Below are 15,272 nucleotides of genomic sequence, written 5' to 3' on the forward strand. Positions count from 1 at the left end.
TGGGTTAGAATTACATTATTATAGCCATTATAGCACATGATTAAATTCTACTTCAGGCAATGAAATTGTCAATAAACACAGAAAAAGTCTCCAGAGGAAGAACTGCAAATGAGGTTTCTTCTTAACAGTCAAACTTTCCTCTCAACGTAAGTGAAACATGATTCTGATAAGAGCTAAGATAAACATATCATAGCTGCAAAAAGATGTTGAGATCAATCGCTGTTTTCTTTTCAAGGTTTAGAATCAGTTTTCCCAGTTTTAATTCATGACCTCGTTGCTCCAGAGCTGGTTCTGAGTTTAGCTGATTTTACTCAGGGTTGGACTTGTGTGGCAATTCCTGGTAAACTTAGCAATGAGGCTCAGCTGTGACAGGCACCCAGGTTGACTGGTATCTTCCTAACAGTTCCTAGTGTTGCTTCTCTTAAACAACATTCTGCTAAAACAATGCAGACACAGAATAAGTTGAATAACCTCACGTGATCAATTAGAGTAGGAAGAAAATTCATGATGACAGAGAAACAAGGACTGACAAATAACTTACAATGTCAGAGCGAACCCTGGAGAAAGTTTCATAAGCTGTAAGGTTGGAGAAACTGAGCTGAAGAGACCAGGGCTGGTGTAACCTGTTTGATGACAAGGAGCCACTGGCCTACCTGGAAAGAGGCAGGAAGGCAGCCTGGGGAAGGGGCAGGGCTAATTTTGGACATGAGCAGTGAATCATTACCTCCTCAACTTCCTATCTGCAGGTAGAGACCACAACTCCCAGGAAACAAGGAGAAGAAAGGGTGCGGCAGCAGAGCACAGTACCCTGGCACATGCCCCCAAAGAAAAGCCCGAAGATGTGGAGACAGAAAGAGTCTGGTAACCACGCCAAAGATCCAGGCAGCCCGAAGAGGAGGAAATGTCAAATAGCTCAATCAAGTTCTCTAGAATGGAGAAAACTCAATGCTTACAGGCCATTGGGAAATGAGTGAATTGTGTGCACCAGCCTGACCCCAAGCTACAGATCTGAGAAGGAGTTCACCAGGGGACAGTGACCCGAGGTTAAGAGACAGCCATGCACTCTGGGTGGACAGATCCTCCACTGCTTGCACTCAGAGGACAAGGATAGAGTCGGTTTACAATGGGAACAAAAAGTTCTATTCAGAAAGATTCAGGAAAAGCATGTGTTCTGTGAACAGAAGGGTAGAAATGCAACACGTAGAGATTAGGGACAATGGGATAAGACAGAAGAAAAAGATGAGATGTAGAACCATGGCCGATGCGGTTTAACAAGCATCCATCTCAGCTTGATCTGGGTTTGAATTCTGGCTCTTCCATTTGTTGAGGCTGCTACAACAAAACACCATGGACCGAGTGGCTTATAAACAGACCTGTGTTTCTCACAGCTCTGGAAGTTGGGAAGTCCAAGGTCACGACGCCAGTATAGTCACCTTCCGATAAGAACCCTCTCTGGTTCAGAGCCCAACATTTTGTCGCTGTGTCCTCACATGGAGGAAGAGGCTGGAGATCTCTCTGGTGCCTCTTTTGTAAAAAACACTAATCCCATTCATGGGGGCTCCTTCCTCTCTCCCAAAGGCCCCAGCTTCCAACACCACCACATATGAATTTTGGATGAATACAAACATTCAGACCTTGGGCAAATCGCTTAACCTCTTTAACTTGTGGTTTCTTCAATTGTAAAACAGGGATAAAGGAACCCATTTCAAAAGGCTACTAGGAGTTTTACTGAGTCAAACATGACCGACATGAGAAAGTATATAGGAAAAGCACCAGAACAGCCTGGGCATGCAATAAATATTTAACAAGCAGTAGTCATGATTATCACTAACAAGCCTGGAAGAAAAAAGAACTGACTGAGGCAAACAAAGGACTGCAAAGATACTTAAAACATAACGAATAATTTCCACTGGAGATTTTAATTTAATTTAATTTAATTTTATTTTATTGCCTTTTTAGGGCTGCGCCAGTGGCATATGGAGGTTCTCAGGCTAGGGGACCAATCGGAGCTGTAGCCACTGGCTTACACCACAGCCACAGCAATGTGGGATCCTTAACCCAATGAGCGAGGCCAGGGATTGAACCTGTGTCCTCGTGGATACTAGTCAGATTCAGTTTCTGCTGAGCCACGATGGGAACTCCTCCAGTGGAGACATTAAAAAGCAAAATTTAAATAGCAGAAATGTCCAACTGGTAATGCAGAGAAGCGCCAAGAAGACTGAGAAAAAGGATGGAAAAGTGAAACTGATGACAGAAAAGCTGAATCAGTAATTCAGCCAAATTAAAGATATTTTTGAGAAATAAATCAAGCAGAACAAAAGCAACAAGCTAAAATATGAATGAGGAAAACTTCCTGGAGGGAAAAATAATCACAGCATACAGATCAAAGAGGTCACTGTATTTTAGGCAAAATTAATTTTAAAATATTTTAAAGGCCTATCCCCCACACCAATATAATTCAGCGAAAAAAAAATGTAAACTATGGAGATAATTTTTTAAAGCCTCCTAAAAAGGTTCTTTCAAACAATCTGTAAGCTGTTCCAGAGCACAGAAAAAGATGGAAAAACTACCCATACTATTTTACGTGTGTATAACCAATACGACAAAACCCAAGACAGAAAAAAGAAACCAGCTACTCCCCTTTCACTTTTACATCGAAGCAAATATTCCAAATAAAACCCTAGCAAACTGAATACAGCAGTACAATAAAGATACATGTACATTAAAAGTTGGATTTAGCACTGGGAACTATGACTGGTCACTTATGATGGAGCATGATAATGTGAGAAAAAAGAATGTGTACATGTATGTGTGACTGGGTCACCTTGCTGTGCAGTAGAAAACTGACAGAACACTGTATGTACATCAGCCATAATGGAAAAACATAAAAATCATTATACTGAAAAAATAAATAAAAACGAAATAAAAAAAGTTGGCTTTAGCCCAATAAAGCAAAGATGGTCCCAGATGAACATGTCTCTTAATATATCATAGTGTCAGAACATAAGCTAACTCTATTATAAAGTAATTCCCATTTTTCTCAGTGAAAAGCTCCAATAATTATTTTTACTGACTTGAATAAATAATATATTATGGATATTTATGAAACAGTCAACTATGTATTTAAAATATAACTATGTATACACACTTAATATAATAAAAGAGATATACAGATCTTAAAATATTGCTTTTTTTTCTACCCTTACATATCATGAAAAAATTTTATTCCACCTGATCCCACGCATGCCTGACCTCAACATCTGTTGTCACAGGAGCCGTTTTGAGACTTGCAGCAGTTTTCTAGAGCTGCCATTTTCATTTCTGAGTACTTTTCAGTCTATGTATGATACATCAATCCACATATATACATGCATTTCAGGAAATAATTTATGCTTAGATTGCATAATCGTGATCTCTACAAAAAAGACTTGTTTTATAAACTTGTAAATTCCAAGTCTTCAAACTGTGAGGTCATTTCCCAGGAATAATTACTAAATTAGTACTAAACCTTAGGAAAAAAAAAAAGAGATAAATTGGGAGTACAAATGAATTTAAAAAGATATTTGCAGTTCTCTGGTGGCTCAGTGGCTTAAGGACCTGGCATCGTCACTGCTGTGGCTCAGGTTGCTGCTGTGGCGCAGGTTTGATCCCTGGCCCAGGAACTTCCATGTGCCAAGGGTGTAACCAGAAAAAAGGAAAGAAAAAATATGTGTAAGCATACATGTAATACACACATATATGTATATATATATATACACACACGTACATACACATTCACATACATATCAAATTAATGGTTAAGAGCACAAGCTTTGGAGAAATAAACTATTATGTTTATAAAGTAAAAACAGAACTTGACAAAAAAGGATGTATCAGAAAACAATAAACAGTTCTTGATAATTAAAAAATACGATAGTTGCAATGCATTCAACAGAACGGCTAGAAAATGATGATAAGGAAATTTCTCAAATAGAAAAAGAAAAAGAAAGAAAATAGGAGAGGAAAATAACTAAGAATATTAGAGGATTGATCCAATATCCAAATAACAGTGTCGTAAGGGGAGAACAGGAGAAAGGTGAGATGGAAGGCCAAACAATTCTGAAATAAGGACACGAGGAACTGTCCCCTTACAAAGCATCTGCATTTTCAGATAGAAAGCACTCTAGCTGAGGTACTCAGCATAAGGAAGAAACCATGACCTACACTCAAAGCTCATCATAGGGAACTTTCTACGTCTAATGAAAAGGGGGGGAGCCACACACAACAGATGAGGAATCAGAATGACACTGCCGTAATGAAAAAGATTTTCAAAAACTTTCTTTTTTCCTTCTTTTCTGATTTTTTTCTATAACCAACATGTATGCCTTCACTGTCAGACAACTGCTAATACAAAAAAAATCTATAGTTGGAGACTCCAGCCTAGACTTAAATGGCTCTATTTCTTAAATGTCTTCCTAATGTCTCCATCGGTCTCTGCACGGATATGGAGAGCCCTTTTCAGAGAGGATGCCTGGGCCACAGAGGTCGCTGGGGACAAACCAGTCTGGGGATTCACTGCCAGCTGCCCTGCAGAGGAGTGAGGTCCTCTCATCCTCACTCAGTTTCTTAGAGCTTGTTTTCAAGCATAGTCCGGGGATATTTTGATGTCTGAGGGAAGAAGGGGAAGGCTCATAATTCTTTTTCCTTAGACACATTTTTCTATCCATGATCATCATGCCTCCACTCTTGCAGTTAGCATTTATTTTAATCAGGAACTGCTAAGTGCTCTGATTTGTCTCCATTCCATGTCTCGAATACCACGTCCTCAGCTTTGCCGAGAGATGCTTTTCCTATTGACAGACTCACCTGTGGAGAAGATGAACACCGTGTTGTTCCAGAGCCCGCGGCTTTTTAAGGCAGCAGTGACATTTCCCACTGCTTCATCCATGAGGGACACCATTCCTGCATAGTAATGCCTATTCTTATTCTGGATAAAGTCGTATGGCTTCAGGTATTCTTCGGGGACCTGAAGGGGTTCGTGGACAGACTGGAGAGCAAGGTAGAGAAACAGAGGCTGGAAAGAGAGTTTGTGCAAATCAGTTAAGTGGGCATGGAAGCATTAAACACCAGAGAGAGCTCCAGATTCATCAGCTAATAAAACTAATATTCCGATAACCCACAGATTGGGTTGCAAAGATTTATAATTCATACATCTGATAAGAAACTTGGATCCAAAACATCTAGAGAACTCATAAGACTCAACCATAAAAGATAATTAACCCAGTTACAAAATGGGCAAAGAATATGAATAGACATCTCTCCAGAGAGGATATACAAACAGCCAATAAACCCATGAAAAGAGGCTCTCCCTCGTTCGTCATTAGTGAAAAGCAAATCAAAATCGCACTGAGGTACCACTTCACACCCACTGGGATGACTATAATTCAAAAAAGGGCAAATAAGAAGTGTTGCTAAGGATGTGGAGAAATTGAAACTCCCATTCACTGCTGATGAGAATATAAAATGGTGCAGCCAGTTTGAAAAACAACTTGGCAGTTCCTGAAATTATTAAACACACACAGAGTTACCACATGAGCCAGCATTTCCGTTCCTAGAGGAACAAAAGCATATATCCACATAAAAACCTGTACATGAAAGTTCCCAGTGGCATTATTCACAATTGCCCCAAAGTGGAGACAACCAAAATGTCCACCAATTGACGAATGGATAAACAAAATGAAGTATATTTTCAGCAATATACAGCAATAAAAGGAATATGATCCAGCCATAAAAAAGAAGGAAGTACTGACACATCCTATGACAGAGATGCACCTTGAAAACATGAACTGAAAGAAGCCAATCACAAAGATCACATTTGCATGATTCCATTTATATGAAATGTCCAGAAGAGGCAAATCCATAGAGACAGAAAGTAGATTAGTGGTTGCCTCAAGCTATAGGGAGTTGTCGGGGAGAGGAGTGATGAATGATAACTGCTTATAGGTGTGAGACTTTTGGGGGTGCTGAAAATGTCCTAAACTTAGATTGAGGTGATGGTTGCATAACTCTGTGAATTGACTACTGAGCTGTGTGCTTTAAATAGGTGGATTTTATAAAAAATAAAAGCTTGATTTCTAAAGTGGCCTAGAAGTCTCTGATCCAAACAATAATAATACTACTGATAATTCTGTCTCATGCAATAACTCAAAACCACCTTGTTATACCCACTATATAGGTAAGCTAATGGAAGCCTGGAAAGGTTATATGATTTGCACCAGCTCACATTAGTTAGAGGAATTTCCTATTGGAAACCTCACTATTGCAGTGTGGATATGCACCGATGGACACAAGTTTTTTGCTTTAGTTGAAAAATAAGTTCCCACCTTTCAGGAAAGGGCTAGGAACTTTTGATGTTTTTATGAGAAAACAAGTGAACACTATGCCTTGTTAGTCTGCTCTAGGACCAAACAAAAGGCTAATTTAATTCCCAGAAACCAAGGAGTGTGACACACTGATTCTATTTTGCCTCTTACACCAACTTACAGCATTTAACATTAGTGGTATTCTGGGTTAGTCTCTTGCTTTAAATTGAGTCTTTCTGAAGGCACTTTCTTCATCTTTTTTTTTCGGCCACACCTACAGTATGTGGAACTTCTGGGGCCAGGGATCAAACCGGTGCCACAGCAATGACCTAAGCTGTAACAGTGACAACACTGGATCCTTAACCCACTAGGCCACCAAGGAATTCCCTACAGAGTTGAAAACCCTCAAAGAGACAATAACTGGTTCAACCCAAGAGTGAAAATACAATTCCGTCAAAGTATTTGAGGCATAAATAAAGTACGATAAATCTCATAATCTAATGGAGAAAAGTTAGAATGCAGACTGGGAGGCGGGCTCATATTTCATTCTCTTTTTTTTGCTTTTGCTTTTTAGGGCTGCACCTGCAGCATGTGGAGGTTCCCAGGCTAGGGGTCGAATCAGAACTGCAGCCACCAGCCTTCACCACAGTCACAGCAAGACAGGATCTGAGCCGCATCTGGGATCTACACCACCACTCACGGCAATGCCAGATCTTTAACCTACTGCGTGAGGCCAGGGATCAAGCCTGTGTCTTCATGGATACTAGTCAGGTTCTTAACCTGCTGAGCCATGAGGGGGACTCCAATTTTCCACTATTGTTGATAAATTCTTTGAGATTATATATTATATATCCTTGTGATAGACTAATGGGTAGACATACATAGAACTCAAAGGGACAGCCAGGATAGTGTTTTTAATTCAGATCTTTGGAACTTACAAATACCTCTTCCCCAAATAAAAATGTTCCAAAATAGCTGTTAAATAGCAAAGTCCTCACTTTAAAACCTATTTAACTGAGGAGGCAGGTGATGGAATGACAACCGTGATAAGGCAGACCCTCGCCTTCCTTTGTACATTATTTCCATGGGAAAACATTCCAAATGCCAGCTCCAAAAGGCAACGCTAACAGCTCTGACACGGCATCAGCTCTGCCTCTGCTGCCCCTTGACACACACGTGTTCATGTCCAGCCACGCAACTCACCGATCTTCCTCCAGACCATGGGGAAGTGGCTCTCAGCAAATACCCTGCCCTGGTGGGAGGAGGGACCCAGGGCTGAGATGTCCGGAGGGGAAAGGATGAGCAGGGGCATCTGTGACCCCATCCAGGCTGTGGGAGTACACGGTGGGAGCTGCCAGCTGGGTCTTCAGCATTAGCCCACACCCAGCCACCAGCCACGGTCTGGCCGGGGAAGGATTTAACCTTGGAAGGCTACAACAATTGGCAACCCACATAAAGTTTTAAAAATCAGGTAATGTCACATAAAAACCTGTGTTGTTAATTATTATTATTCCCTTGAAAAATCACAGCTTCGGATAACTCCATGCCCACACTGCATCTGACAACAAATGGCTGGAGACACCCCACTTCCAAGGGCTCTCCAATTTTCTACCTGAACAGCTTCACTTATTTAGGGTAGTGGCCTGACCCACATAAATATGGACCCTGGTCTGGATTCTCTATAGGGGCAGGGGTGGAGAAATGGGAGAGGGAGAAAACAGGTTCACCAAGGTCACTGTGGGTGATGCGGCAGCTCCTGTGGCAAAGGAGCGGAAGGGCAGGTAATTTCCAGCCAGCAAGTGCCCCCTGGAGGTGATGGCTGGGGAGGTTGGGGGAGCAGAGTTCTCATAACCACTAGGGGAGGAAGGAATGGTTCTGGGACCATCATTAAAGCGTCTTATAGGGAGTTCCTGTTGTGGCGCAGGGGAAGTGAATCCAACGAGGAACCATGAGGTTGCAGGTTTGATCCCTGGCCTCGCTCAGTGGGTTAAGGATCTGGCATGGATCTGGCGTGGCTGTGACTGTGGCTGTGGCATAGGCCAGCAGCTATAGCTCTCGTTGGACCTGGGAACCTCCATATGCTGTGGGTAGGGCTCTAAAAAGCAAAAAAAAAAGGGGGGGGGGGGAGTTCTTATAAATGTTCAGTATGGAAATCATTCTGCTCACTGTGTTAAATGTAGTTGAAAATTACCTGAAAATCGTTCGCGTAACTATTGCTTCGTGACTAAAGACATGACCATTGACTCTGAGGGATTAAAATGATAAAATCACCCCCTCCTCATTTGCACAGTGGTCAGACTTCTGTTAGCCCAACCAGAAGGGGCATAAGTGAGGAAGTGAAAACAACCCCTGAGGGATGCAGGCTGTCCTGACCTGTGACTGTTACCGGCCCCGCAACCATCTCGTGCTACCTGCTGACTCAATGCTAGTAACTTACAAGTAAAGGTGCTCCTTGAACAAAACACGTTGTCTTTTTCCCCATTTCATCAGCGGTGATCTAGGGCTATTTAGAGTAAGGGCAAACAGCCTTGCTCACATGGCAGGATGGTCTGGGTCACCAGGAGGCAGAATAACAGTGCAGCCCATTTCATAAGGTGAGGAGCCATGGACCACATTTTAGAGTACTTCCATCCCATATTGTAAAAATAAAGTTTCAGCTGTCACAAGGTGAATTTTATTCATGGAACAACTCATCTGACAATAGCGCTAGATGTGAAACGTTTCTATTCTACTTTTAAATTGAAAAAAAAAAAAAAAGTTAAGAGTACTGTTCTTTGTACTACACAGTGGCCCAGTGGAAAGAACAATTAACTCGGGTCCTAAGGTTCTCCACCACAGATAGGAACCGTCTGCAACCTCTTGTCCTAAGGCCCTCCCAGTAAACAGCTGCAGCCAATTTCCCCACAACCTCAGCTCACTCTTCATCTACAGCAACCTGCTGCCATCCTGGGGATGGGCTTCTTATTACTATGCTGTCAACTGACTTGAATTCCAACCTAAGGATGCTTTGGCTTTTGGAGACTTTCAGGCCTCTTCTGATCTTACTGACACCTGATTCAAAATACTGGCGGCCTGGACCCGACTTTGATCTCCGTAGATCTCTGGGTTTGTGCAGGACCTTGATCTCTCTCTTGAACTTTCTTGGGTCTAGATCTCTGCTCTGACCAACTCGCTCACAGTGGCCACTTGTACACCAACCCTGGCTGTACCCCTTTCAGGTTTAGGAGGTCTATGTACTGGAATCCGAAATGTGATTCACAACCAAATGTTTAGGTATGACGTAAAAGTATGACATTATTACCTAAAGTTATTAGTGTATTTTATAATGTGCTAATGGAGGTCCCTGGTGGCCTAGTGGTTAAAGGATCTGGTGTTGTCACTGCTGTGGCGTGGGTTCGATCCCTGGCCTGGGAACTTACACATGCTATGGATGTGGCTGAAAATAAAATAAAATAAAACAAAGAATCAAAAGAGACCTAGGTTAAAAATAATAATACAATAAAATAATAAAAAGGGGCTATGGGTTCATTTCTCATTTCTATTTTTCTTTAGTATATTTTCCTAATTTAAAGTATACTTTTTTTTTTGTCTTTTTGCCTTTTCTAAGGCCGCTCCTTGGCATATGGAGGTTTCCAAGCTAGGGGTCAAATTGGAGCTGTAGATGCCAGCCTACGCCAGAGGCACAGCAACTTGGGATCCAAGCAGCATCTGTGACCTGCACCACAGCTCACGGCAACTCCGGATCCTTAACCCACTGAGCAAGGTCAGGGATCAAACCCTCAACCTCATGATTTCTAGTTGGACTCATTAACCACTACGCCACGATGGGAACTCTAAGTATACATTTTTTAAAAGCACATGACATATTTTTAAAGTGTTATTCTATCTTTGACTTCCAAATTAACATTCCTTTCCAAATCATGGCAGGGAAAAGTGTCTACTATTAGAAATTCATTAAAACGTTTAAGAAGCTGCTAGTAGATGAGGTGTGTGAGAAAACATTTATTTTTATTCTTTGAAATTTTGAGGGGGGCTATTTTAACAAAGCAATATTTTATGAATGTGTTACTTTCACACTGTAATGTCAGTACTAAGGGAACTATCCTGTTGAAAATGAGCAAAGACACTCCTTCCCAACACAATGATTATTAGCAATAGCTCTCTGATTCCAGCACTGTTTCTGTTGCAAAATAGCTCCATATGCTTTTCCTCCTCAAATGCTCTTTAAAACAGACACATTTTGGGAGTTCCCATTGTGACTCAGTGGTTAAAAAACCCGACTAGCATACATGACGACTAGGGTTCAATACCTGGGCTTGCTCGGTGGGTTAAGGATCTGGCGTTGCCATGAGCTGTGGTGAAAGTCGCAGCCACGTCTCGGATCCTGAGTTGCTGGGGCTGTGATGTAGGCAGGCAGCTCCAGCTCCAATTTGACCCCTGGCCTGGGAACCTCCACATGCTGTGGGTATAGTCCTAAAACAACAAGAAGACAAAAAAAATAAAAGAGACACATTTTAAGTCAGCTTGTGGTACTTTGTATCTCTTTAATGATCTTCATCTTAGAGCAAGTTGCTTATGTTAGTCTGGATACAGCACGGAGAAATGAGCACAGAATTAGATTCCACATTGAAATAAAATGATGAAACTTCTGGAACTGGTATGCTGCATCCTCTTGCTGAGGAGTGAAAATGTAAACATCTGCACTTGCTATCTGAAAGTTTCTGGGGCTAATACTCTGCTCTTGATGATTTCATTCATGTCTATGTTTCACACTTGACTTTGAGGATGCTGAAAAAGCTGGATATTGCTTCAGAATATCTCAGGCACTGGAGGAAAATGACCACCCATCACCTGGCAATTTCCAGATTGTTACCTGTGAGCAGTACCATCCAAGTCACACTAGTTTGGGTGTCTTGTGGGCTTTTAGGGTCTCCAGTTTTCCTCGATTCCTGTGTTTTCCCACTAGACCAATGAAGACAGCTGTCCCCCCTCCCTCACCAGGAATGATTTCACCCCAGGTGCCTCCTCTTAGCTGCTTAAGGTTACGGGCACTGTGAGCGAACACTCTATTGTTCCTTAATGGGAACTAATTTTTATTGTAGACATATTCTAGTCATTGCAAGATTAATGTTCTATTGTGAACCTGTAAAGGGCAGATGGCTTCTGCTTGTCCCCGTGCTTGAGGGGAATCAATAGTGGCTATACATTAGAATCACTGGTGGGAGGTAGGGGTGGAGGAGTAATTAAATACCAGTGACAGGGTCCTACCCCCGACCAACAAATCACAATGTCTAGACTCGCTGTTTCTTACAAGCTTTCCAAATGATCCCAATATACTGTGGAGTATATGTTAGAGCCATTAAGCTGAATCATACACTGAGGCTTATACTCTCTGGTCTTGATACGGACGGTGAACCAGGGAGGCTTGTTAAGTGCATTGAGCTCTGGAGTTAAATGGTGGGATTTTGGGGCGGGGGTGCTTGTTTGTTTGTTTTGCTTTTTAGTAGCACCTGCAGCATGTGGAAGCTCCCAGGCCACGTATACAACCCATGTCACAGCAGTGATCTGAGCTACAGCTGTGACAATACCAGATCCTTAAGCCAATGAGCCACCAGGGAACTCCTAAACAGCAGCATGGTTTTAAATTCTGATTCTGCGACCTTGAACAAGTTACCTCACTTCTCTAAACCAGTTTGCTATCTGTAAAACACTGCCTATCTCAAACCTCAAAGAATAGGACGAGGATCACAGTTCCCTCAAGACTTTACCTCATTCTTTGGGTTTTTAACTGCATCAATAACATGCCAAGCATAGAGAAGAAAACTGAGAACTTAAGCCAATTAGCTAGCAGGTGGCTTTCTAACTATCTGAATATTGGTTTAGATCTAGATTTTAAATCTGTACCTATCTACCTATTTGGAAAAAATGTTCCAATTTCCTCTGTGTTCCACAGCAAGCATGGCCCCTCCAAGAGGTCAGCATGAAAAGAGTAACAAAACGTGAAAAGTGGGGCAAAGCTGGGGACAGATACGAGGAACGACATTTAGTGTGAGTTAGAGTCAGCAGAGCCAGAGCCAGGGAGAAACCATATCAACAAGGGAGTCAGCAGCCAGGTACCACATCTGAACAGGTATATAAACAGGAATCCAAACTGCGATCTGCACTGAGGACCTTCAGGAATTGCCCAAGAGGCAAAGCACAGGAAATTGGTAAAACCAGGTAACACTGGACATTTCGGTGATTTGCTGTGTTCTGATCCTATTGAAGGTCTGATTTCAAGGGCATGTGAACATAATTCTTTGTAAAGCCGTATTTGAACCCAAGATCTGACAACACAAATATCTGACCCAATTTTAAAGGCATTTATGAGCTAAATCCAGAGAACCCAGCTTAAACTTTAACTTAGGAGGTCAACCCTAGATTAAACAACAACAACAACAACAACAAATGTTAAGGCTATGCAGACTCTTTTCTATTTTTACCTATAAAGACGTCAAAAGATTTCAGCATATGCTATATACAAACAGCTTCAGGATAATCAGTGTAAAAAACAGGGCCATCAGTGTGCCAGGTTTAGAGCTTAGAAGACTAAATATTATAAGGAGGTCCATTTTCCTCAAGTTGTTCTACAGATTCAGTGAAATTCAAATCCAAGCAGGAAAATAAACCTGGGAATTCAGAATATCTAGAATAACCGAAATAACCTTGGGGGAGGGGATACAAAGTTATTCCTTGCCCTGAACCTAGGATTTCCAGATGTCTTAGGAAGTTTGCCATACTAATGCCTCATCTTGTAATAAGCCTATCATTTTTTAAGTAGTCACTTTACTCATTATTGCATGTGCACATAAAACACGAAAATACTAAAACTGTGTTTGTACCAAAGCACTGTATTCACACTGTTCCTCAAAGTGTGACCTGCAGCAGGAGTTTATCACCCGTGAGGCTTCTTTAAAATGTTCACATATGGATTTTTCCCAGGCCTAATAAATCAGTTTTCAAGATAGGCTCCAGGAATTTCTATTTCTTTTTTCTTTCTTTCTTTCTTTTTTTTTTTTTTTGGTCTTTTTTAGGGTCACACCCACAGCATATGGAGGTTCCCAGGCTAGGGGTCCAATCGGAGCTGCAGCTATAGGCCTGTGCCACATCCACAGCAACACAGGATCTGAGCCACGTCTGCAACCTACACCACAGCTCATGGCAACGGTGATCCTTAACCCACTGAGCGAGGCCAGGGATCAAACCTGTACCCTCACGGATCCTAGTTGGTTTTATTAACTGCTGAGCCATGAGGGGAACTCTAGGGATTTCGATTTTGAACAAGCCTCCCAGGCTGATACTGATGTATTCTAAAATTTGAAAGTCACTCCCCTAGAATTTATTAGATTTTTCTCTAAAGGGTGGTGGCCTTTTTCCGTATTCATCTAAAGAGATGCTATCTTCACATGATTTTGATATCAGTACAGAAACAAGACTTACCTTCTCTGGTGGATGGTTAGTTATGAGGGCTGTAGCCCTCTCAGTAAATACGTTTGTTGAATACATATTTTTATATCCAGTTGCAACTTCTTCACCATCTCGAAAATCAAGAGCACATCGTGTGACATTCAGAGCATTGATTAACGTACAGCGCTCATGGGAATAGTAATCTTCACTACCTAGAAGGTAGCCTACAACGAAAATGGGAGATGAAAGTAGTCAGCACAGCATAAAACTTGTTAAACAAATGAATGTTTCAGCATTTAATTGCCTAATGCAATTGATTACTCATGACAAGGCTAATCAAATGACAAGGCTAATCAGAGCACCATTTCTTAACATCTCCATATTTGCTAGCAGAAAGCATTAAAAGTCTATTGTGCAAAGATTCAAATCCATTCCCCCGCCAAGTCTTTAGAACCCAAGCTCTATCGTGTAACTCTCAAAGTGGGTGATTCCAAGTAAATATGTTTTTAAAAATCAGAGTTTAAATTCTGGAAAGGTTATGACAACTTAAACTTTGAAAGCTATCTAATGGCTGAAACAGCATAGGGTTAATGTGATTTGTTACAAGTTTTTTACTCTGAAGTCATCACATAGACAGGATTCAAATAACATTGCTATTGACCTTGGCCGACTGGCTTCAAGGTTATTTACAGACATGGCTCTTGGAAGAATCATCTTTAGTCAGATGCTGACACCCACTGGTGAAAGACACAAACCTTTCCACACGGCATCTCTAAACAACAGAACCAAAAGAGCAAAATAATGGGCAGTGTTGAAATGAGATTTCTCTGTCTATGGTGATCTCCATTTTGCCCCAAATTTAAATGGCATCAATGGCCTATCCCACAATTTAGACTGAAACATGGGAAAAAATGGCTTTTTTCAACTTTAGTTGTTTCTGCGAATGTTCCCTATTTTCCTAAAACGTTGAAATAAGCTGTGTTGCATGTTGTATGATTCTACTTACATGCAATGTTCAGAACAGGCAACTCTATAGAGACAGAGGCAGGTTAGTGGTTGCCTATGGCTATTAGGGTTGGGGAAAATGAGGAGTGACTGCTAATGGGTATGAGATTTCCTTTGAGGGGTGACGGAAATGGTCTGCATTTGGACTGTAATGACAGTGGCACAGCCTTGTGAGCTTATTAAGAATCAATGAATTGTACACTTTATAATTAGGTTAATTGTAGAGTATGTGAATTATACATCGATAAAGCAAACTATTACATTTAGAATGGCTAAACAATAAGATCCCTTGTTTACTTACAGCACAGGGAACTAAATCCAATCTCCTGGGACAGACCGTGATGGAAGATAATACAAGAAAGGGAATGTATATACATGTATTACTGGGTCACTTTGCTGTACAGCAGAAATTGGCGCAGCACTGTAAATCAATTATACTTTGATTAAAAAATTTTTTTAAAGAAATAACTGTGCCAGACT

General features: G+C 41.3%; 1 protein-coding gene across 2 annotated transcripts in view; it reads right to left on the minus strand.

The window, feature by feature from the left end:
* ARSB (arylsulfatase B) overlaps positions 1-15,272 on the minus strand; it is a 166,364-nt gene that overhangs the window by 127,763 nt on the left and 23,329 nt on the right. For both annotated transcript variants that reach the window (XM_047778172.1, XM_047778173.1), the window contains exons 3-4: positions 13,821-14,011; positions 4,846-5,053 (exon numbers count right to left, since the gene is read on the minus strand). In XM_047778172.1, the coding sequence (XP_047634128.1) occupies positions 4,846-5,053; positions 13,821-14,011 (399 nt within the window). The remainder of the gene's footprint in view (positions 1-4,845; positions 5,054-13,820; positions 14,012-15,272) is intronic.

The sequence above is a fragment of the Phacochoerus africanus genome, chromosome 4 (assembly GCF_016906955.1).
Source record: "Phacochoerus africanus isolate WHEZ1 chromosome 4, ROS_Pafr_v1, whole genome shotgun sequence".
NCBI lineage: Eukaryota > Metazoa > Chordata > Mammalia > Artiodactyla > Suidae > Phacochoerus > Phacochoerus africanus.